General features: G+C 37.5%; 1 protein-coding gene across 1 annotated transcript; it reads left to right on the top strand.

Moving 5' to 3' along the window:
• Nucleotides 1-16,262: 16,262 nt before the first annotated feature.
• LOC149285468 (protein SSUH2 homolog) lies at nt 16,263-24,787 on the top strand. The gene is made up of 13 exons (XM_089495385.1): nt 16,263-16,290; nt 17,288-17,365; nt 18,601-18,673; nt 19,248-19,342; nt 19,936-20,016; nt 20,235-20,313; nt 20,734-20,863; nt 21,203-21,302; nt 21,388-21,512; nt 22,799-22,878; nt 23,713-23,818; nt 23,971-24,078; nt 24,647-24,787. Exons 1-13 carry the CDS (start codon nt 16,263-16,265, stop codon nt 24,785-24,787), a joined length of 1,224 nt encoding a protein of 407 aa, XP_089351511.1.
• The last annotated feature ends 885 nt before the right edge of the window (nt 24,788-25,672 follow it).

The following is a 25,672-nucleotide window of genomic DNA, read 5'->3' as shown; positions in this document are numbered from 1 at the left end:
TTCCAACATAAACAGCTAGTCATATTTTATGGCTGAACAGCTGCTTACTCATCAGACAGTAAAAGAGAATTAGCGGAGAGAGTACAATTAAGTGGGCTTAAGCATTCTATGTACAGAATATGATCCTAGATACAAATGTTTCTGTAGCTTTGATGAATTCTGTAGTGGGACGGGGGGGGGGGGCAAACGTCAAATCCAGAGATTCTTAATTGAAAAGAACTCTTTTCTTATAACTTGTCTAAGGTATAATTTGCTGCTATTTCGCAATGAAGGGTCACCATTAAATGTGCACATTCTAATGGGTGCTTTTTCCACCGTCTCCTAACTATATAGGGGTAAACAGCAGGGTATTTTCAGCCTGGGCATCCACTGGTGATTGTTAGGACCATCTCATATGGAAAGTGTACACTAGATACTGTGGAGTAATTCGCACTCACCTTGCCTAGAAGACCCGAATGAGTTTATACTATTTTTAGGATTACAGTAAGAATAAAACTCTAAAATTCAAGAATCAAGAAATACATTACATACCGGCCCCTATAAAGATTGATTGACTGGTCTATCAGAAAGCTACTTGCTGACCGCAGTTGTAGCACTAATGGAAAGCAAGCACAAAATCTGAAAATTAGTTATAAATCACCTATATCATAGAATACAAGTTTTTATGCAATTAAATACATCAAATATTGATTCCTAAAGATCAAAGACTTCTGAGTGCAATATAGATAAAGTGTATTGGATTTTTGATTTTGTTCTTGATATGTTGTATGGATAAAGGATTCCAGAAATGATCTCCTCGGAGCACCATGATCGGAATAGTAATCTAGTAGAGGCTCAAAAAACCTCAGTGCTGAGCAACACTAGTATGGACAAAAATAAACACTCAACAAAGCAACTGAGGAGCCACGTGATACACATGTATCTATCGGTTTATAACAATATATCAGCAAAGAACTCACAATAGAATTCACTGTAACACCTTCATAACCAGTTGTGAGAATCGACGGAAAAAAACGCCAGCTGGAACTTGCAAAGATAAAATCTTTATTTATCCAAAACCAATTGGTTTTTTTTTCTGCTAGCTTGTGTTCCACTGTTTATAGTGAATTGCAACTTTTCTTTGTTACTTAGCATGTACGAAGATCTGTTCATTTAGCATTATAAATAACGTGGAAAAAAAAGAAAATATTTTAAGACAGACGGTATAGAATAATGGAAGCCTTCCCCATTCCCTGATATAGTAGACTGGGAAAAAAATCAGCCCTGGAAATATTTGGAGACTAGCCCCATATATTTTATTGTGTGGTCGAGCTCTTGTGTCACACTATTTGCCATCCAAATAGCCCCAAATTATTATTTTTAAAATGATATTAAATTGTTCATAATGATAACAGAACATCACATTAGTATTCTTAAAAAAAACAGAAAGGGTTAAAAGGCCCGAATAAGTACCTGGGGAAAAGAACCCTGACCCCCTGACTTCAACCCCTGCTTCCTTTGCCCCCAAGGAGCCTTGTCTGTGCCACCTTTGCTCCCAAACAGCATATCTCTGCCATTTGTTCACCCAAGCAGCTTGTCTGTGCCCCCCAAACTGCCTGCCAGTGCCAGAGGCACTAGCAAGAAAACAATGTCCTCAAGCCTGAACAGTACTAGTCAACAGCCCACTTTATAGAAATTAGTAGGCCATACTAAGTTAGCCAGTGGACAATTCAATTGTATGTTTGGATCTTCTCAAAAAATGCAAAAAAAAAATAAAAAACATTATACAGCTTAAGGCTCCAAAACACAGAGGGTATGACATATCTATTTTATTGTGAACTTCTAAATAGTCTAAGTATTGTATCCTGATTATCATTTCAACATGTCGGACACTCGCTTTGGCGAGCCATTCAAAGGCATCTTCTATTGTGAAATTAATCTATGGGTGGGACCACCCAACAATCAGCAGTTTGCCCCCACTGACTCACATGAGTGCATTTGTGGATGTAGGGACAAAACAACGAAACTGTAACATAAAGATTTTTTGAATACATCTGGGAGTAATTATCTCAACTTCATTTTTCATCCCCATTAACCATGTATGCCCTTTTCTTAATTTACTGCCATTATTTCTTGGAAGCTGATTTGTTACAGAAGCAGGGTGTAGGAGGAGAACGCGAGATAACATCAGAACACAAAATACATGTTTTGAATACAATGTTTTGAGTCCAAATATTTAAAACAATAACTCCAAAGGAAGAATAGAAAGCACAAGCTCTAGGTTTTTTAATAAATAAATGTAATCATGTTAAAATTATGGAACCATTACCCATAAGAACTATACTTATTATTTTCTCACATCTGAAAAGAGAACAATACTTTTTTAATATATTGAATTAAGGACCCAAATTGTTGGGATGATTTTGAAAAGTTAGCAGTGCTTGTCATGTCTGCACAGTGCTGTGTATCTTGTCAGAACTATGGCGTGACTTCTAATTATTGATTTACCTTCTTATCTGGCCATCCATGCTTTTCCATAACCCCTGGGGCTGGAACATCTTCATCATGTCTTAAGTATGCTTGGAAAGGCATCCAAGGGTGACGATACTGTGAGAAATGACTTTCAGCCCCATTCCATCACTTGCATTAAGCTCTCACAAGGCTTCAGGTTAAAAAATGCTCTGAATCCTCATTGTCCTTTTGCATAAATACAAAAGTTAGTGACAGGTTAGACCTGATCCTTATATCCTGAATACACAAAGTCTTGCCTGCTGGCGGAAATAAAAACCATTAAGGTGATAGGGATTGCTATGGACAAGGCTGATATAAAAAATAAATAAAAATATAAAAAACAGCAGTTGAAATATTCATATTCTATTCCATAGACCTAGCTCTGCCTCGATATAGTTTTCCAACCCTGCCTATGGCTAATTAGCTAACGTAATGTTAATATAATGCACAGTTAATAAAGGGGAACAGGTGTTTTGCATAATTACTAGACTCGGGCACTCGTCTTCGTGCTCGTCTTCGGCAAAAAAAAAACTTCGTATTCCGCGAATATTCGCCTGGTCCTGTCTTCTCTTCGGGCGAATATTCGCGGACATTCTTCGTGTTCGGGTTTTCTTCGTTTTCCCCGGTTAAGGGGTTAAAACGGGGTTAAAGCCGCTCTGGCGCCAGGAGTTTAAATGTCCGTATGAGCAACTCTATTGGTCGTCAGCAGGGGGCTCGTCTGCCATTGGTTGATGGCAGACGAGCCCCCTGCTGGCGACCAATAGGGTCGCTCGTTCAGACTGTTAAACTCCTGGTGCCGTAATTGTCCGGCAGATCCCGCTGGTCTCCCTGTTCTATCATTTATTAACTGATAGAACAGGGAGACCAGTGGGATGTGCCGGTTAAGTTGCAGCATTGGGGTTTTAAAAGTCTGCACGAGCCACTCTGTTGGTCGCTCGTGCAGACTTTTAAAACCCCAATGCTGCAACTTACCCGGCACATCCCACTGGTCTCCCTCCCTGTTCAATTAATTAAATGTCCGTACGAGCGAACAATAAAGTCGCTCGTACGGACATTTAACTAATTGAACAGGGAGGGAGACCAGTGGCATCGGCAGGGTAAGTTGCAGCATTGGGGTTTTAAAACCCCAATGCTGCAACTTGCCCTGCAGATGCCACTGGTCTTTAACTAATTGAACAGGGAGGGAGACCAGTGCAGGGAGTCCACTTGGAAGGACACAATAGCAGGGAACCAGGAACAGTACAGGTGCAGAGCCACAGCAGGAAGGTCCATAGACTTCAATACAAAGGCCCTGACTGAAGGGCAGGGCAGGTTCATAAAGGCAGGGTAATCCAGGTAACAAGGCCCAGCTGGATGTAGACTAGGGCTCAACCCAGGTAACAAGGCACACCTGAGTTCTGAGTGCTCCAGAGGGTGGAGGGTGGCCACTAGTGGTCGCAGATGTAAACGCCACAGGTATAAAAAAGCCATGGTTCAGGCAGTGAAAAATTGGTTCCTGACAATATGTAAATGTTCTATGTTTAAGTGCCCACGATTAACTGCCTTAGTAAGTGCGAAACGCGTGTGGCAGTCAGCATGTCCTATACATGTTAATTTTGTTAATGTATACCAGTTTGCTACTTTTTATGTTTGGCTTATAAAGTAAGTGTTTTTATAAAGATCCAGTTTGTCCATTCATTAAATTTTATATAAACCTTTGTTTAAAAAGATGAGATCACTTGGAAAACAAGGACATTTCTAGCTGTAACATAATTACAAAAGGGTTTTCTAAAGATCAATTGGCCTTTTAAACTTAAACTTAGATTAGTGAACGCAACGGGGCCCGTGCCTCTAGGGGGCCGGGTGCGAGCCCTGCAACCTCTTGTTCCCGTTTCTTCGTACCATGTCAAAATTGTTTAGAAAAGGCCCTTCAGACCTGAACCGGACTGGTCCAAGTCTGAAGGGCCCTTTGTAAACTATTTTGAACTGGCTTGGAGAGACAGGGGCGTATCAGGGTCACATTACGTCATGTATGCGGACAGAAAGCTATAGGAGCAGTGAGAGATAAGCAGGGATGGGAAGGAGGTGAGCTCTTTGTGTGTGTGTGAGCATTGATGTATAATTCAGTGTGTGTGAGCATGGATTTGTAATTGTGTGTGTGAGCATGAATGTGTGTTAGAATTAATGTGTACCTGTGTTAGTAAGTATGAGTAAGTGTGTGTAATTTGTGTAAGTGTGCTTACATATGTGTGCCAGAGTGTAAAGAAGGCACAAACAGGTTGTTTGGGGGCAATGACCAGACCAGCTGTTGAAGATGGGGGGGCGGGGCAATTTTAATTTTCTAGTTACGCCCATGGTGTCAGAGTAGAGCACATATTGCTAATTATTCAAGAAAAAAATACTAAACATTACAAACATTTCAGCAGAGGAAATTACCTTTTTCTTAAGGAATCCAAGTAAATGATTGCTTGTATATTTCCCTTTTAAGGCAAACAACTGGATAATCAACAGTCAGGCTCTATTTCATTCATACTAGTTTCCCTATAATGTCAGAAAGATGAATGAGGGATCGATCCTTTTCATCAGTGTGGCACATCACAATGAAAGACTATGGTAAACGTCTTGGTAATTAAAATTCTTTCATCACGGCATGGACAGTAGGGTCTTTTATCCTAAACTGAAGCTCTATTCAGAGTTTCTCTGTTTCTGTATTAAATACTTTTTGAATAGATGGAGAATTTTGCACATGTTGCATGCATTGCTTCATGAAATGAGTAATGGCCCCTCTGACATCTTTGCATGAAAGCCAAAACTCACAATTTCTTGTTGATTGTTCCATTTTACTCTCAGTGTAGATCAATTTGCCTCTGTACATTATTTTTGTGAGCAGTTTGTAACGTTAGAAATCGTCGAGGAGGAACTGAATCTAGAGCCATTCACTAGAAAACTTCAGGATATGTTATAGCAGAACATGTAGAGGTTGTGTAACTGTATTTCTACCTTCTCACCTGTAAATGTCCTTAATCTAGGCTTAAGAGAAAAGGCTCTGCCTAAAGAGCACACTGAGCGAAGCCCATTAAAGTATTCAAAAGGTAGGGGATCTCCTACTGTCCGTCACTGAGATATGTGCCCAAGAAGTGGCAGTAGTTGTATTTTATTAGATTTTTTTCTTAGTAAGTCCAAGTATTCAGAAGATATTTTTATGTATTATATGAGGGGTCTAGGCAGGGCCGGCCCGACAATGGAGCCGAGTGGGGCAACCGCTCCAGGCGGCACTTTTGAAGGGGCGGCACTTTGCCGCCCCAAGCCCTTTTTTTTTTTTTTTTTTTAAAGCGAAAGACAGAGAAAGGGGCGCCGAGTGGTTTTCGCTTTCCATGCTGTGAGTACCCGCTCGGTGCCCCTCTCTCTCTCCTCTGCGGCGAGTCTTCCTGTTCGGTCTCGGTGCCGGCTTGTAATGCTGAGTGCCGGAAGATTTCCGGCGCTCAGCATTACAAGCCAGCACCGAGACCGAACAGGGAGACTCACCGCAGGACTGCTGAAAGGTAAGTACAAGGGGGGGGGGCGGCGGGGGGGGAGAGGAAGGGTAGATAATGGGGGGGGGCATTTTAAAATTTGCCCTAGGCGGCATTTTGCCTTGGGCCGGCCCTGGGTCTAGGCAGCTTGGCTGTAGACCTGAGCTGGTGAGCGCACTGCTCCCAGGTTGTCGTGTTAGCATACAAGCGCATAGAGGGGGCGCCGGAGACTCCACTTGCCACTATGTCCCTCGAAACCCTAGGGTCTACACGAGAAACTTTATTCCATCTCACCACATGAGATTCTTATGCATTTAATGCCAACATACTACAAAAATAATAATTATATTAATAATAGTGAATGGGAGATTTTCTTAGAATGCCAGTTTTTGGGATTCCCATGGGAAGTAAATTAGGAAGGAATTTATGTAGAGTTTAAGGAGATATAATGTTTCAAAGCGAGGAAGCCAAGATTGTACACCATTTTGGGAATAGAATCACTTTTGTAGACATGTTTTAGGATTTGCTTCTTGTGTTTACTGAAATTTAATATGTTTGATACAATATATCAAGTTTATGAATAATGAACAAGGAAGCAATGAAGCAACATATGGCTATTTTATTTCTCTTGACCAGGCAAGGTAGTTTAGTGTAGTGGGCTGTGACGCCGCTGGAGTGGGCTACAGCAAGCTTCACTTGACCTTCATACCTTCATTCCATCCTTTAAAGTCTTAATCGGACTGATTTGGGGCATAAACTGAGAGTGAAGGCCATTGAAGGAATCAAAAACTAGCAGGAGGTCCTCATTAAAAATGGCTGCAGTAGTTTGACACCGTGAAATAATGGTTCTTCAACAAACAATGGTGTAGGGTTTAGACTATCTTGTGGAGCACCATACTGCTTGAACACAACCAGGCCCTACAGGGTTAGAAACATTTTTGAAGGTGGCCCAGTTCCCCTGTAATCATTAATCCCAATGTCCCTGAATAAACAATTGAAGGTGACAGCGTCATAAATCCTTCTAGTGTCGCAAGTGCTTAGTCTACTACAAATGAGAAATAAACCGATGCAAATTAATATGGGGAGTGTTTAAGATATTTTCTTTAGTGGGTTACATCAACTCTCCTTAGGCCTTGACCACATGTTTTGACCTCTGGATTCTGGATTCTTGTTATGTAATAATTCATTTCTGAAACATTATGCATAGGGTCCATAATAAAACTTACTTTGACTCACTGGTGTTAAGTACAGGGTCATTCTTAGTAGCCGACATCAATGCAAGCCACATAAAATAAACTAGGACATGATTAATGGCTGAATAAGTGTTTTTGCTTTATATATATATATATATATATATATATATATTATCAAATAATATTTTTTAGATCAGAAGGTCATATTTACTCTAGATTTGTGTCATTAAAAATACTTTATAAAAATGTTTGCTTTCTGATTTGCATCTCAAGGGTGGTCTGTTTTTTACCACTCAGATTTATAAAATTATATTTTTTAATGTAAATAATCATTTTAGAGTTCCCCAAACTGCTTAGAGGATCAACAGATTGAGAAAATTCGGCGACAAACCGGCCTTGGAACCTTTGGCCATGATTGTTGAAATATTGCCAACAGAGAGTGATGGATTTCCATTATTCCTTAGAGAACAGCTTCACGAGACCCTGAAAAAGACTAAAAGTAAATGATTTTACAGCGGTTTAAACAAACCACAAGTTTTGTTTCAGTATAAATCTGCAATTATTATTAATCAAATCTGTTCAGGTTGATTGGGTCAAATAGTTCCGAACTTCATTAGTAGTGCTCATAAGTATACCTCCATGAACAAAAGAGTGAGTATAGGCAATAAAGTAATGAGTAATGAGTACTGAATATTATTATTAATAGTTTTATATAGTGCCATCATATTCTGCAACCCTGTATAATGCGAAAACAAGTAGTGCATAACATAATTTCACTCTAATTCCCTCCTCTACGGGAACGGGTAGCTGTACATGAAGTGGTGCTATCCATGCATGCGGGGGCGTAACTAGAAACCTCAGGGCCCCGGTACGAGAATCTGTTAAGGGCCCACCCCAACCCATCTACCCCCTTCTCACTATCAACCCTCTCCCTACCCCCTTTCTCACTATCTACCCTTTCCCTACCCCCCTTCTCACTATCTACCCTCTCCCTCCCTATCCCCTTCTCACTATCTACCCTCTCCCTCCCTAACCCCCTTCTCACTATCTACCCTCTCCCTCCCCAACCCCCCTTCTCACTATCTACCCTCTCCCTCCCTAACCCCTCCCTACCCATCACATGCATGCAGTGGCAGAACTACCGGGGTCACGACTGCGACCGGGTCCTGGAGTTCTGTCAGTCAGGGGGGGCCAAGAGGTGCCGAGCAGTCGTTTTTCAGCAATCTAATGTTATATTTGTAGCTCAAAGTGTCATTGAAAAGCTAATAATGCCCCTGACCAGACCCTGTGAATTAAAAGCCGAGGCAATGCATTTTACCAAGTTATATCTCTTAACACAAACCAAACTCAAGTATCCCATTATAGGTATTTAAAACGTTAGGAGGCATACGCGGGGACATTTAAATAGATATGCCTGGTATATGCTGTAAGGCTGAGAGATGCCCTGTGTAATATTATCTGCCTGGATTAAAGGCTCTTGGAATGATGCTAATATTAGGCACTACAACTTGGAACGGTACATGTCACAAAAACGCAGACTTGTCACACTTTGACTTAGCGTCTGTGCTTTGAATGAGTGCTTTGATGTTGAGGTCAATAAGGGCCAACTGATTAGACCCGTGCTGGAGGTTTGTAGTCCACGCATGGACATTCAATGTCTTTGTACATACTTTGTCCATATATCTTTTGTAAGAAATGTAGATGTTGGTTTCTATAATTACATTTTCCCTGCATTTTTTGTGTTTAATGTCCTTATAAACAAGATACTGAAACACTGATTTTTCTTCTGTAGTGGTACAAGTGAGCCACTTACTGTAGGTCAAGCTATATGCCCACTCCGTTCTCATTCATTTAAAGAGAAGTAACACCATTAAAAAACAGTATTGCCAGGTTGTTTTGGTTCACTATTAGTTTGTAAGAGGTACAGGGCACATGATATATTTATACCTATTGAAACACCGATCAAAATATCTGTAGATATTACTATGTGACCTAATATACCATTATTTATTATATGACTGCACTTATTTTAAAAATTCTTAATTATACTGTTAACTTTTTTCTCATTTTCTTCATTTGCCATTGATTGACATAAAAGTGAGCTTGATTGTTGCTAATTGTCCAAGTGCTAGTTTATTTTAGAATAAGTGAAACTATTGAAAAATATTATTTTTAAATGTTGTATTTTTTTTTTAAACAGTTATAAAAATGCCAATTCTCCTACATTACATCACAGAGATGGAATTCTATGAATTGCTTCACAGCCGTCCAGTGCATCAGCAGAAGAAAGTTGGCATTTTTCATTTTTTATTTCATACAGTATGTAGAGCTCATCCCAACAATTTTAAAATCAGTATTTTTATGCATTTTGTGCAAGTTTTAAAGGGAAACCAAGTTACCCTATAATGTATACGTCAATCTCAAAGACACATGTTATACTTCAAATCCATTCAGACATCTTTGTGCTTTCTATTATGTACAGATGACACCACTCAGGTACTTATAAGATTCTGTCTTAAATATACATCTCTTAAATGATCTTTTTTTTTTTAAACCGCTCAACAACACATTTTTTGATACTGGTTATTTGCTGTCTAGACTGGAATAAACAGCAGTGATTAAAGTGCTTACAGTCTGCTAGATGGAAAGCAATACATGAAATGATTCTTGTGGTTCTTTCCTGAACATCACGTGGAGGTATTGAATCCTCTTGTCCGGTATCTACTACCCTTAGCTAGCACCTTAAATACTCAGAACAGACATTATCATACAATTTAAAGCTGCTTTTACCAATAAAACAAAAGTAGACTGAATTCATACAAATCTACATCATTATTAGTATTATTAACTCTTTCTTATAAGACATAGATCCCCCGGTATGTATTAGGTATGTATATTAAATAAGGCGCATGTATAGAATTATATCTACAGTATATGCGATAAGTGTGCATGGCTAGTTTTAATCCTCCCCAGTTCCACATAGTTTTGTCATTAGTTAATGTCATACCATATGAGTCTTGTAATGAATCTGAAAAGATACACACCATCAATTTCAAGTTCACCCAACAAGTAGTGGTTCAGAAAAAAAGGATTTTCTATTCAATACTGTCCCAAAGAGGTCAAAAAAATATAACATTCTGCTAAAGGAACCCTACTGACATCCAGAGCCCACCCATGCACTGTGGCCTTCAGCTCCTGGGGTTGCAGGAGATGTTAAGGAGACTTTGAACGATGGAAGAGCATTTTGTTGAAACTATTGTAAATGTTTAGGAAAAGGAATTTAAATATTTTTTTTTATTTTACAGTTTGGATTAAGGAGCTCGCAAAGCGTAATCTTAGATGGGTCCACGAGGTTTATGGTTTGGGATGGGTACCGGTCCTGCTCAGAATCCTAGCAGGCGCTGTGCGAAATTGGATGTGTAGATGGAAAAGCAACATGTCTATTTGTTCTTTAAATAGAACTTAGCATAAGAAATGTTTTCCTTAAAGAACACCATAAATCTACTACGCTAAATTAAAGTGTCACAGTAAAGTATGCTGGCCAACACTTAATGGAGGAGAAAGGTTTTAATAGATGGAGATTAAGTCATCGGTTCAGAGACACGCGTAAGAGTGGTGGAAACATTTTGAAGAAAAAAAAAAGAGACATAGAAAAAAATACACAGCTATATTAAATAAAGCAAAGCTACATGATGAAGATGGGCAGTGAGATTGGTGCCAGGAGTCCAAGGACCCTTCTACAACAGATTATAAAGAAAATAACACCTTATCGCCCTAAGCAAAAAAAACTAATTAAAATATAACCTTTATTACAGCTTAAGTTATATCTTAATTTACCTTTCTAATACCTTAGGGAGATAGGGTATTCATTTTCTTTATAGTCATCACTCCTAGGTTTCAATATCTCTATCTCCATTTATCCACAAAATAGGACATATCAGAATATAATAAGCCTTCTACAAAAGACATCTTAAATTAAGCTGTTACGAGGTAACACTGACCCATACTGGTTTATATCATTTACATTAACCCTCATTTTCACATTCGCATTGAATAAATAAATTACTACGTAAACGCCTGGGTAATTGTCATACAAAACATCTTGGCCCTATAAGCAAACGCTTCCGAAAATGTGTGGTTTTAGGTAAGAAATCTACTTCCATCATTGTATTGGCCAACTCTGCAGTGAATGTTCATATTAAAGTATCCATTCTGAGTTTACTACTTTTCATCATAACTTCAGCATCTTCATCTAGAACAATGACACCTTGCAATATATAAAGTAAATCAGCTGCCACCTTCTGCCATAACTGATTGTTAACTGAAGATTGAGGATCCAAAGCCTCGGGAGGACGTAGGTGTTGGAGACACCTGACTATAAACAATCGAATCTAAGAAACTTTCTCATATGTTCTGTTTTTATCTCTGTGTAGACAACAAACCTGTTGAAAGAAAAAAAAAACACATTCATCGGAATCACATAATGAATATTAGTTACATCTATTTTGGTCCAGCAAAATTTGGCATTTATGGGCATATTATAAATCTGTCTTTGGACTTTGGAAAGAGAGAGAGGTAAAGAGGAATGTGGGTTCCAAAGAAAGGCCCAAGGGAGGTAAACTGCAAACATTAAACAGTCCAGATGTCTTGGCAACACTAAAAAGTGCCAATAACAAAAAAAAACAGTTTTTCTATTTAAATCATAAGCCTAAATCTGAGATTATATCGGTCTATGGCTTTGCTTTGACTGTGTGCCGGGAGAGTTGTTCCTCTGTGTCTGTTTATTTACACGAGAAGAACATTAATCTTATAACAATCTGGATTTATTCCACCACAGTAACAGTCGTAACAGTCATGCATCTCCTCAGTCATACATTTTTCCTGCAGGTTTTATGGTGTAGAACTGTAACATATCACCAGGGTATTAGAACATAAATATATATATAATATATATATTACTTTTCTTTAAAGCACCATATGAAGAAGAACGGAATTGTTGGTTTCAAGGAGATACTTATATGATGAGTTACAAGATTGCTAAATGGTATTGAACAGTTTACAGGAGGTATCATTCTAGATTATTTACTTTCATTCCTTACATATTATTTAAATCAAGTCCATTCCTTGCCTTCTTCCACTGAGATAAGTCTTATGTACAGTATCTTCTCGAAATTATCACAGATGAAAGGCTCATCTAAAGAGATCCCAAAACATTCTAAGGTAGGCTGGAAGATTATGGCTGAAAAGGTAAGGGTCTCATTAGCCATTTCATTCATATACATGGCCTCGGTTCTATTACTGACATATGTTCATTCACATGGTAGATATTTAACATAAAGCATGCATCTACACAAATTAAAAAAAAATGGGATATATCAAATCTCATGTGTATTAAAACACCTGTAATGGATATTGAAACATTCATGTCACAAAGAAGATGTGTAACATACAGCAACAAAGAGAGACAAATAACTCATTTATACTAAATATGAGGTTATTAGTTTAAGGAACTAAAGCAGAAAATCTTATTTACCGCTTGGACGTCTGAACCATGACAATATCTGGTGTGAAGTGTCTTCTAGATGACCATTAATAAAGCATCTTCTATTGTTAGTTCTCCTGGACAGAAGACTGGCCAGTTTTCGTCAGGTTTCCGAGACACATCCATGCTGTTAGCATGATAAACCCACCTGCATGTCAGGGACATTCACTATATACATTGACTCTGAAACATCACTTGGAGGAATTACGTAAACACACATATACACATTCCTCTGGACCTTTTTGCTGAAGGAAAGGTCACAGCGAGAGAGAGGTTTCAAGCTAATGTGGAATCTGACATAGGACAGAATGTTTATAATGTCAAGATTCTTAAAGGATATTTAATGATATTGCTGCAATCTATACCATATTTTCTGACACAAAGTATGTGTTTTTGGTATTTACTTGACGTTTCTATAGGTGATATGGTGAAATAATCCCTATTTTTAGTTTTAAGTGTTTGGATTATTATAATTTGCAGTTACATAAATACACCAGAGGGCAAATTCCTTTACTTCCTTGATTTAGAACCATTCTGAGTTTCCACAGATGCCCAAAGTTGTGTTCTTATTGATTTAAATGAAGACTCATAAATAAGGAATCCACACCTTTTTCGATTAAGAATTGCCATTTTTAACATACACATACAACATTTCAACCATTTCTACTACATTTTTGTTATACAAGTCTCAGTTGTCCTGCGATGTGTAAGTTTGCATACATGACCCATCTAAGATCTAACAAACCAAAAGTGAGGCCAATGGGCAACCCGGGACTGGCTCTCATGATCCCTGGGATTTGTGGGTTTGCTGGTGCTTGCTCCTATTCCAGACGCTGCCTGCAGGTTTTATTGCCTGTTGCCCCTGTTTTTACTACCCTTCTGCCTGGCTATGAGCTGCTTGCAGGCGATCAAAGACTGGGGCTCACCTTGCCCAGGGCTTTAAGTCACCAACTACCCCTGCATCTGGACTCCCGGCCGTTCTGCCACTGGCCACCCGTCACACTAGCAAACCAAGCCATGGCTAGCAGCCTGTTGCCAGAATCGTGGTCAACTTACCGTAGTTCTAGTCCATAAAATGTACAGCCATGGGGTGGATCCATGCATTCTGTTTTCAAAGTAATTTACTGAAATTAAAAGTTAAATGTTTTACACAGCAAAGTAATCCCAAATATAAAAAACTTGACATAAAATTACGTTTCTTTAATTATTAATTTCTCATTATACTGGAGGCACACGCAAAATAAGTTAATACTGGTTTGTATGTCTATCCGTATAACATTTTCCTGCCAGAGATTTTTGTGTTTCGTGACGCCGATAAAATAACACAACATATATTTTCTCAGACTCTCAAACACCGGAATCACTTAAAATTTGGCAGACATCTTTGTATACTAAGTTATATCGGATGAAAATCCCACTAATATTTTTTTTTTTAACAGATGACCCTCCCCAGATATAGCAGATAGTCTTTCAACACGTGATTAGATGGATACCAAATATGTGTAAATCCCCAAATGCACGTGATTAACAAAAGTCCAGACTTAGTAAGAGGACATAACGTTCTTACCACTGAGAATTTTTTATGGCTTTATTTAAAATGTGCTCAAAGCTAAATTACTTCACAGCATAAACTGAACCACTAAAATGTACTTTAAAAGACCCCAAAGAATAATAAACTTTCTATTATATCCTCCAATAAAAATATACAGCTGGGACTGTTCATAGAATTATTTTTTTTCTATGAACAGAAATTTTCCTAAAATTTTGCATATTATGAGAATGTTCCAGAGTAGAATGAGAAATTCTAACAAATGCTGGGATTCCAATAAATATAACAATTATTAACCCCTTAAGGACAATGTGCGATCCCATGTACGGGCTTTGTTATTAAGGGGTTAAGAATCAATCATGCCTACTGTATGTTGTAGTATTCATAGAAAGCCGTAAAGAGTTAAAGTGTTGTTAATATTTGTTTTTCTTTGCATTTTTACTTTAGTCTAGTTTATGTTGTTGAAAATGATGTCTCTGATAGGTCTTCCTACGAGAAGACTGTTCTGTTTGCTCCTCTTGGCTTCCAATAACACCTCCTGCCACTTAGCACCCTGCGGACCATGGTAGCTTGAAGTAAAGAAGTGATGAGAAACTAAACATATTTTGTAATAATATAGTTTATTACATATTTCTGGAGGCCGACGAGCTGCCGTAAAGCATATGGCAAGTACGAGTAGAGTAATATTCTGAACTTGTTCTAGGTTTGTTCTAGGCTTGAACAAAGTGGTCAACGAACCAACCCTTTGGTCCTCCAGGACTTCATAAATGACTTTAAATATAATTTTATTCTAATTGTATTTCCTTGTCTGTAATAAGACTTTGACAAAGTGAGCAGGAGCGACACGGGATCCCTGATGTGGAAGAGAGGTTCCTATAACTTTATACCCCCCCTGGGATACATCTCCTGAGCTGTATAAATATTCACCGATTCTTAGTCCCAGAAAGGAACAAAATCTGCCTTTGGAAGTTTGCAGAATTCAGAATAACAGGGGAGCAGCTGCGGCATTCCCAGAATTGATTTAAACTTTCAATTTAAATTGATTTTTAACAACAAACACTGCTAATTAAAACCAAAAAGGTAGTCAACACCATGTGATAAAATATTTATATATAAAATACAAAATAGTGAATGTCAAACAATTTTGCAAAAGCAGCTAGTGGTGAAGTTATATATATATGGAGAGCTGCTGCTATCTGCTGGGTAGCTGTAATATTACACAGACTGCTCTCCTAAACATATGGAGGTTTATTATTATTTTCGTTATTTATTGTTTTATATAGCGCTATCATATTCCATAGCCATGGGCGTAGGAACCGGGGGGACGGATGGGGAGAAAGTAGGGATCTGATGGGGGGAAATGCTGTCCAGATTTTTAGGGGTTCCTACGCCCATGTCCATAGCGCTGTACAAAGTAGTATATAACAATTTGACTTACAGAACAACAGGTGAGGAGGGCCCTGTTCAAAGAGCTTACAATCTAAAGCAGGACTTTGCCTGAAAGCTGCACTTTAACTCACTATAGATCTGCTACCCCAACTCCTGGTGAAATAAAAATTGTACAAATAAAAAAAAAATAACCCAGCCTTTATTTTTTTCAACACAAAAAAGCTTTTGTTAACATAAAACAGTTAAGAAAATGGGCGAACCGAATGACTCATATTCTGAGTTTTTTGGTATGTTTTATAAATGCTGTGTTAACTTTGTATATTTGTATATACGAGACAGAAGTCCACTCGTCAATTAGTTATTCTTCTGGACTAGCAAAATGCTTTTTAAGGCAATTAAACAATAAAATTAGTAATTTGTACTTCTCTTGAATGTTACATTCCTGGTGAATGTTAAAAAGATTTAGGGATGTAGAATGATGATAAGGAGATCTTTATAATGGAGGCGTGGTTGTGTACTTTGTGTACTTTGTGTGATTGTGTCAGTGCCGTGTACCACAATTTCCTCAAGGATATGAGGTCAGTTTTCAATGTTGTGAAACTGCGTAGATGAGGAAACAGAGGAATGTTGCAACAAGTAAGTGCTTGTAATTGTAAGAGGTCAATTTAACTGCAAACGAGACTGACAGGAGAAAGAGCTGAACAAGTAAATCGGGTTCTAGTTGAGAGAGAAGACCAGGAGAAAAGGAGGTGAGGATTACTGCTAGTGGATCCAACAACAATACATTTCAACTCCAGGCTTTGAGGACCACAAACAGGTCAGGAAATCTGTGTCCTTGACCAAGAACAAGTAGTCTTATTATTTTTCTTGCAATGTCTGTGCTCAAGTTGGGATTCCCAAAAGCCATGGCCTGTTTGCAACCCTCAAGGTCCCGAGTCTAGACTCTCCCATTGCTCTAGAAGGAATAGTTATAGGATGAATAACAAAGCAAGTTATACAGCAAATATTGTTATGAAGGCATACTAACTCTCATAAAGAGTAGACCCCTACTATATGGGCAAACTAAGCAGCTGCCTACGGTGCGGAGCTGGTTGGGGCAACTTTCATGAGGTCCATGCAAGTGCATGCACGAGAGGGGCTCCGGAAACATAGCTTGCCATGTGTGAAATTACAACTTACTTATGTGCTTTTATTTTATGGATCTATCTATCTATCTATCTATCTATCTATCTATCTATCTATCTACCTATCAATAAGACACCTTGCACATACCTGGTAATAAATAATTACACATTTTATTAAAAAACATTGTCATCAGTGCCAGCACCAGCAAAGAAGGCGTCCTTTTCTAAGGAAACATATTTTCTTGAGATTTGCTTTCTAACTTGTTTTTAACCAAAATATTTTGAATACCCCAGGAACATGAAGAAATCAAAAGACAGGAAAAGGGATCACGTACAGAGGTCTTCATATTTAACAGATCAGGATATGGTGATTGGGTCTCCTTGTGAGTTATCACTTCTTAGCTACTAGAGAAGTATTGCCGAAAACCGATTCCTCCGGTTGTTTTGATCTATTGTCTACTTATCATCATAGCTCATTGTTAAGTACCTTTATGTCTGTCTCACTGCAGATAATGTCATTGATTTGTCAGCTCCCTCCTCTACATCACAAGTCACTACAGGTGATGGAAAAGCCATCGCTGATAGCAGTAAGTAAAGGCAAATGCTCTTTCCTTTCTAAGTAAATGTATTGTCTCGGTTTTATTTCTATTCTAGAACACAACATGAAACATACAGGTCCGACAAAGTGAATGAATGAATGAATAGTCCTTGACCATTGCTGTGACTACTTATTTTTATTATCATTAGTAATATCTATTTAAACCTATTTTTAGCCACCATAAGTTAATTCTAGACCTAGTTTATTCTGTTTTAGGAAGTTCATATTGACATATAGGACCCACCATGAGATTTGGTACATTGATGACATGTTGTGTGGCCCGCAGGAAATTATTTGAAATAACCACTCACATTCTGCAATATTTTAGAGTCCGAAAGATTAAGTAAAGTAAAGAGGGACCTGCTAAAAATGTAGTGTAAAAGAGGATCATGAGAAACTCAAGGCATGGAGGAGGGATGGATGGTGCTATAGCTAAAAATCGAAGAACTACGAAACACCATTATTGGAACGTAGGATGAGTTCTAGTTTAAAATGTTTTGGTTTTTCTTCAGGATGTAAATGTTGAGAGATTTTTTGACTACTAAGAGAAAGAAGAGCTGGAGGTTATGAACTTTACATCTCATTGTCTAATCTTCCCAATGATGGGTAGGGAAGGAGCAGGGGTTTACAGCACTATATAACTAGTCAAAGATCCAGGTGTCAGATTATCTCCTTGAGGTTTGGTGCAAGCAATCCCCACTCCTGTTCCACAAACTGTTGTATGCAAACATAACGTTGTGTGTTTATCCGCAAAGAGCTATACGTTATTTATATAATGAATAATATAATACAAGTTTGTTTTACTTGATTCAAGTTTATACAACAATAAATAAACAATTAATAATGCCTATTATTCCTTCTATGATTATAGCCATAATCAGCAACACCAATTTATACATTCCATAACTTACAAAAGCGGCTTATCAGAAATGATTGGCTATATCGCCCACATATTCTTCTGAGCTGGAGAATTTACATATTTAAATAGAATAAAAGATGAAAGGGATGCTTCCTGTGCAAGTTTTCAGTCTAAATGATTATCTCTTGTTACAGTTAAAATGCACCATATCCGCATTGATTCCATTTCTTTATATTGCAATCTACGATCACATATTTAATAAAAGGATAATTACATTTGTGGAATAGATAAGTATAAAAGGAGATGGGTGATTTCAGAGTTATTAGGAATTAGTTCTTTGATCACACAATTTATTTTTTGTGCAGATAAGATGATCCAGATTCCTAGTCCAATTGCAGCCTCAAATACGGATAAAGAATCGCCTCTCGAAAAATCTAAGTAAGAAGCTTTCCTGACATGACCATACAAGTATTTCTATTGTTACATAAAGACATACCTAAGACACTATTCACGCTTAATAAGACTTATTAATTATATTAACACATACTAGGTTATAAGCTCCAAGGGAAAATGGGATTTGGAAAACTGGGCCCATGGTTTGACTTACAACTTAACTAGACTGACATTTCATCTATGCATATGATTTGGTGGTAAGATATATGACCTTTTTATATTTTTTTTAACATACCATTTTGTAGTAAATTGTTACAAAGTGTTGGTAAGAGTGCATAAAAAATGGAGCAGTTCCCCCTAAGGCCACTAGATGGCAGTACTGAGAAAGAGGTCTAGGAAAGTCTTCTGGAACTAGTAATGATGGAAAACTAAATACAGAGTTGTCTTGAGTCCATAGGGAGCATCTAGAAACTTTGTTATTGTGGACTACAACTCCAAACATGGTTAGCCAGGGAGATTCAGAGCATAATTTCAACTAAAATAAAACAAAATATTCACCTTTTGTGTTGAATCATCTATTTTGAGTATTATTCTGAACTTGGTTTTTTTTTACCCCAAGCCACAACATGTCATTATCAAACCATGATGGAACCACTAATGAAGAACAGGGTGCTGAAGAGCAGATAAAACCAGACATGGTTATTAGTGCACCTTGTAAGTTTTATTTATTTCATCTTGCCATTTAGGCAAACTCTGTAATGATTTATTTTATCTTACCATTTAGGCAAACTCTATAATGAATATAACTTAATTTAAACCTACCAGATCTGCACATGCATTATGAATAATTACCATTTTTCAGATACGCAATTAAAGTATGCATACACACTTTAAATAATTGTTTATTTGCAGTAATACATTCAATATATAACATCAATTTACTTTAGCCTAGGACAGATGTTACTAACACTTAAAATGCTTGCTTATCATTTTTGGGGTTCTCCATCTCCGCTGTTTAACTATGAAGGCATGAAGGCAGAGAATTTCCTAAACCCCAAAAGATTTTGAGTTCCATTACCTCCTCAAGGTTGGTTTACCTTCAGCCACCTCCAGAGTTTGGCTTCTGATAACTAGATCCATGGTAGGTAAAATGAAAATGTTGCTTCATTATTATAGATACTATTTCAGATGTCCTGTAACTTCGTATAAATAGGATACTAGGTTTACTTTAACATTCACTTTAATAATCCTCAAAATAACTAAAATGCTAAAGGAAACAAAATCTTTGTTCTTCTCTGCACCTGCAGATAATGGGAAATGCCTGTCGGAAATCTCCTACGAACCTCTAGACCTAATTCCTGGATATGAAGATATGGTTGATCATAATAGTAAGCATTTAGACCTTTTGATGATGAAATGTCATTGGTGTCTTTAAAAAATGGAAGTTATTATCATCTGCGTAACCTGATTATATTGTAACGCTTAATATGTCTAGGAACAAGGGTTGTGGTAGAATGCAGAACGTTTGTTGTGAATTGCTGTTGTAGACCACCATTATTTAGATCTAAGTGTCCCCATTGTACATTGCAATTTCTCTTATTTGCAGCTATGAAGTCCATACCACCTCCTGAAGAATTATCTCAAAGGCCGGATGCCGTGCCCTTTTCTGAAACCAAAGACTGGACGTAAGATATGAACAAAATAATTTTCTTTAAATAGGGCAATGTCACCCACTCAGTTCTTAAGCCAACATTAAATCAAGAGAGATCAACTGTGCGTGGTTCCCACCAAGTTTCTTCCAAATTCTATTCTATATTGTCCTCATATTAAATACAGTACTCTTGTTATGGATTGTGTACACTTTGTTCTGAGTTCTGTTATAAATTATAATAACTGTTAAGTCAGTAAGAATTCTGCGATTTGTGAATATACCCCTATGTCTTATCCTAGAATAATGTAGACAGATGAGAAAGTTTACAATAGCATTTGCACGGAACGGTAATATATATATATATATATATATATATTTCTGTAAAACCAGATATACAGTTGTTGAAAGAGAAGGCTAAAAAGAAATATAACCGTATATATTCTCCTTTCTGCAGTATTGCATCTCTTACAGAAAATATTGCAAGACAAGCTTTCCTGGAATATGCCAATAACCACTACAGCTATAGAACTGCTTTGGCAAGAGAGATGGTCATCCAGAAACTCACGCCCTTAAAAATGTATAAGGTACGCACCCAGAGACACCATAAATGTCTTAAACACTCTCAAAAGTAGAAAAGGATTGTTTACATAGTTGGTTTCTATGTATATATAAGTGTTATTTATTGGTGAATGTACTACTTGATGACCTACTAGATATCCAGCTTGGTTCTCAAGCTATCCAATTGTGTCTTGGGTTTTAGAGTTTGTCTATATAGTAAACAGTAAGATAGAGCTGTGCACATCACTGGGTACATTGTTACGCATCATCTTGAATGAAGATCTTTTCTTTTTGAGACCCTCTTGGACAGTAGATGGACTTGGACCTGGTTTAAAGTTTATATGTCATGTTGTGTTTATTTGCAGTATCGCTTGGAAACGTATACAGAGTCCCGGGTTTGTAAATGGAACACGGAACCTTATAAACGTAAGTGTCCTAGTGGAACAATAACAGGTGTACATACAGGTAAAGAGAAGGTGAGGAGAGAGAACACTTCAAAAGTACTTTTTTGGGGGAAATCTAACACCTTATTCTCTCCATCTACATATAGAGCAGGTGGTGGACTCTCCAGCCAGTGGTCCTGCTCCTCAGCCATGGGAGATCCCGGTGAAGTGTTCGAATCTGTTTATGGATGAGGAGCTCAACATACCAGTCCCACACACGTCTTCCAAGAAGGTATACTGATATCCAAAGTATTACTTCACTGAACATTGAGCAGCTAGATTTTGTAAATGGCTTCATAGTTTGAAACCCTTTGTTTTAATGGAAAAAGATCATATAGGGAACTGCATTCCACAAAGTGTCTCATGATACTAAGAAAGCCATTAGGTTCTCCAAAGATTATTCCACTTAAAGGTTCCTCACAGATCCTCCAGCTGAAAGAGACTTCTTTTGCCTCAACATTCTGTCTGAGTAATGTAATTCGATTCCTCTAACAGGCCTGCTCACGATGCTCTCTGGGAAGGATCAGATGCACAACTTGCTATGGAATAAGAACGGTACGAAGACGTTAAGGGTAAAGGGATGGCCACACATATAATGTAAATTATTACAAAGGAGACTTTTTGTAAATCATTCGAAAGACCTGAGTTTGAAACTTAATATTAGTAAACATTTTAAGTTTAAAATTTTCATCACACCTCTCTGGTGGTAAAATTATTTTAGTAAAGTCTCAAACTCTCTCATTGCTCTAAAAATGGAGGTCCTCCTTAGTATCACGGAAACTGATCCTTCAACCCCACGAGCTTCTCCTGCAAGCAAAACTAAGCTGGTCTCACAAATGTGAAGAGAGTCCTTAAAAGTTATCTCACAGACTTAGCTATACATATTGCCAGGTCAGCTTAGCTCTTCTCATATGAAAAGCTCAATGAGTTTGGCCCCTTGTAAAGTCATTGTGAAGTTGAGGAAGCTGCAAAATCCTGGTTTAGTGAATACAAGGGTATTGGTATTACATTTATACCCATCTGTGCTTAAGACAGAACGCAAGGCAGAAGAGAATTTTATTAATAAAATGCCCAATCTTTTGACAATGACATATAGTTTAAAGTAGGAAAATCATCCACTGGGGTCCAATTTAATTTTTATTGTATCTGAAAATTCCATTAAACTTACTAGTATAGCACATGCCCAGTAGTGGAATTCTTTGATATTCTCTGGCCTAATATTTTTCCTTATTCACCTGATTAATACATAATATATAATATATATGTGAAGGCCTACCACATTATATATACAGTTTATATATATATATATATATATATATATATATATATATATATATATATATATATATATATATATATATATATAAATAAACACAAGGGAAATTGCATTATTTGGATTAGTACATAAATTGATTTTAATATATAGATAATTTAGAACATAATTAGCTCTTTATACATAACAGAAGTATTAAATTCATACTATTAACTTTTGTTAAACTTGTTCTCTGTATATCACAGATAAGATGCCTTTCATGCGGTGGAATTGGTCGTCTTCCTTATGGTAATTGCTACAGATGCATCGGAGGCGGTTGGATAACGTAAGTGGGTTTTCTTCTTAGTGTCCATTCATTATGTACAGTAGATCTGATTTTTTTTTAATCTTGCAGTTCTTTGCGTGGTTTTCCTCCTATATCCACAGCTGCACGACATGTAATGGAACCAGCTGCGAGACGTGTACACGATGCTCTGGACACGCTGGACTTGTGATTTATATCCAGCTGAATATAACATGGTGAGCAGTTTGATCCTGACAGATCATTTGAGGTTCAGGTGGTAAATGTCTTTGGGCAAATGTTAATGTGCATTGTGCCCTCATTGTAATAGCACCATGGAATGCGCCGGGCATCTATCATGTGTTGTGTAGATGAGTCACCATGTTAAAAGGTCTTAGTGTGGGTCAGTGTTGGAAAGACCCCTAAAGGTCGGTTGGTGTATTAAGGGATCGTGGTGTTTGGTCAGAGTGTCAATGGATCATAGTGGTGTTAGTGTGTAAGTGAATGAGAAGATGGATTACTGCAAGTAAATATTTGAGCAATGGAGGTGGATTTGGGTGCAAATGGAAGGTTTTAGTAAGATAGTGAATTGGTGGTGTAGCCAATGGCTAAATCAGGGCATTGACAGCCTATCGGTACATAATGTGTGAAAGAGAACATATGGATTGAACATAGGGTGAGAAGCATCTAGCTGGATTACACTGGGTATCGACATCTCTAATGAAGGACACGTGTCCACCTACTGTCTCCTTACGCAGAACATAGTTGTGATGTTGGAGCCGAGGATGTGGTGAAAGCTGCTAAATCGGTCAGTTAGCTGGTGAAACAGACCGTTAGCAATCATGGGGGAAATTATGGAATTGGTGTTGTTTTTTGCAGGAAGAATAACATTATAGACTGTATAGCTGACTACAACTCAGAAATACCTGCTGAACTGGTCCACACTATGAATGGAAAGATAGTCTTCACAGATGAACAGAATTTGGTAGGACAACATCTGTTATACATTATAAATATAATAATATAGATTACATATATAAATATATCTATTTCATATTTAGTAACTAAATAAGCCGTTGTCTTTCTGGAGTAGAATGAACAAGATTAATATAAAAAAAAATAATTCTTCATGCATAGGTTCCTCCGCTGGTGAATTTTCCTCTAGCGTCTATTAACCAAGCTTCTCGGGACGCTCCGGAGCAGCACGATGCCTTATTCTCGTCTTCGTGCCGTGTGCTGAGACAGGTACATTCGAGATAGAATTACACAATTACGTCACTTAAGGGGACCCTGCAGATTATGTATAATATTGTTTAACGTAGAAAAGGAATACAAAGCATCTGAAAACCCTCATGGTATATGTGCGAAATGAGCAGGATATCTTCCGCCAAAGCGGAATCATATATTTTATATATATATATACGAATATATAGATAAATAACTGTATAAATTTACCGTATCTATAAATATAGAAATCTATAGAAATGTACTTAAATACAAAAAAATCAAACCTCATTACAAAGTAACAATAATATGTGATATTCTGGAGGACAGAACGTTTGAAGAGTCCTTGACTTTCACAGACCGTTAGACATAAGGGGATGAGTACTTAGAGTGGAATGATAAAAGTACGTTTGGAGGTTAATTGCCGAGGGGTAAAAGTAGATTTTGAGGTTCATTTTGATTTGGGAATGTGGTTTTGGTCTGGTTACGCCATGATCCTCTAACCAACACTTGTATTTGCCTATCGAGGGGTTAGGAATCTGACATTGATAGTTATTTCGTTTTCTTTGACTTCTGTTTCTTTCCCCAGAGACAAAGTATCGAGTGGCTGCCACTTACGAAAGTGGAATACGCCTGGAAAGGGAAGGAATACAGCTACTTTGTGTATGGAAATGACAACAAGGTTTACGCCGACAACTATCCTCAGAAGTGCCACTGTGTTATCCAGTAGTCAACTCACGCCCTGGAGCACCAAATTCATAAATCAGGACTATAATCGTGACGGAGCTTTAAACAGAGTTTTCTAAAAGATGCATTTCTAAAGAAATCTCCTGGTCTGAAAACTTTGGGAAAATAATTAATTCCACTTTATTGTTGCAATTGCCTGGGATCTGGTCATGTTTTCCAACAATTAGTTAAAATTAGATCATTAAGAATATTTTTGGTGAAATTTGTCGACATGAATGGTGATTTCTAAAGAGCAGATGTTTGAAGTTAGCGCTATAGCAAAGGCAGACGTTATTATAGATGAAACTCTTGAGTTGCGCTGAAAAAAAATCACTCACCATGTTCCACTCCATACAATTTTACCCCAAAATAAGTTAAAACTAACATGTCTAAATAAAATTAAAAAGATAAATAAAGGCTCCAGGCACTCAAGGGTTCCAGCGTCAGGCAGATTTATTAAAGGAAGAAAAAAAACAACGTTTCAACCTCACAAATAAAATTAAACTTCAAAAAATAATTGTTTCGTCTTATTGCTTGAGAAACAGATAAAATAAAATTTATGGAGGACCCTCAGTAAATGATAAATAAACTGTATACCTTTACATTGATCAAGGCATACTTTACTCTGAGTGTAGCAACAAGTGTCAGTAGAAGACACTGGAGGACAGATCTCCTATCCACTTAATATTAATGGAGAGAACAGAACTTTATTTTACCCCATCCACCCCAGAAATCCTCATTATAACTGGGTCCCAGAGCATTGCCAGACACACTGGATATTGCAAAAAACAAAAACTGTCTGCGCTTCTTACCCTAATAAAGTTGGCAACAAATATGTAAACATAATATAAATGAGAGGTTTTGGTTATATGAATTGGCCAAAGCATAA

The sequence above is a fragment of the Sceloporus occidentalis genome, unplaced genomic scaffold (genome assembly GCF_023333645.1).
Source record: "Sceloporus occidentalis isolate IW3139 unplaced genomic scaffold, rSceOcc1.0.p SCAF_79, whole genome shotgun sequence".
NCBI lineage: Eukaryota > Metazoa > Chordata > Lepidosauria > Squamata > Phrynosomatidae > Sceloporus > Sceloporus occidentalis.
This window is presented reverse-complemented; position numbering and strand designations above follow the sequence as displayed.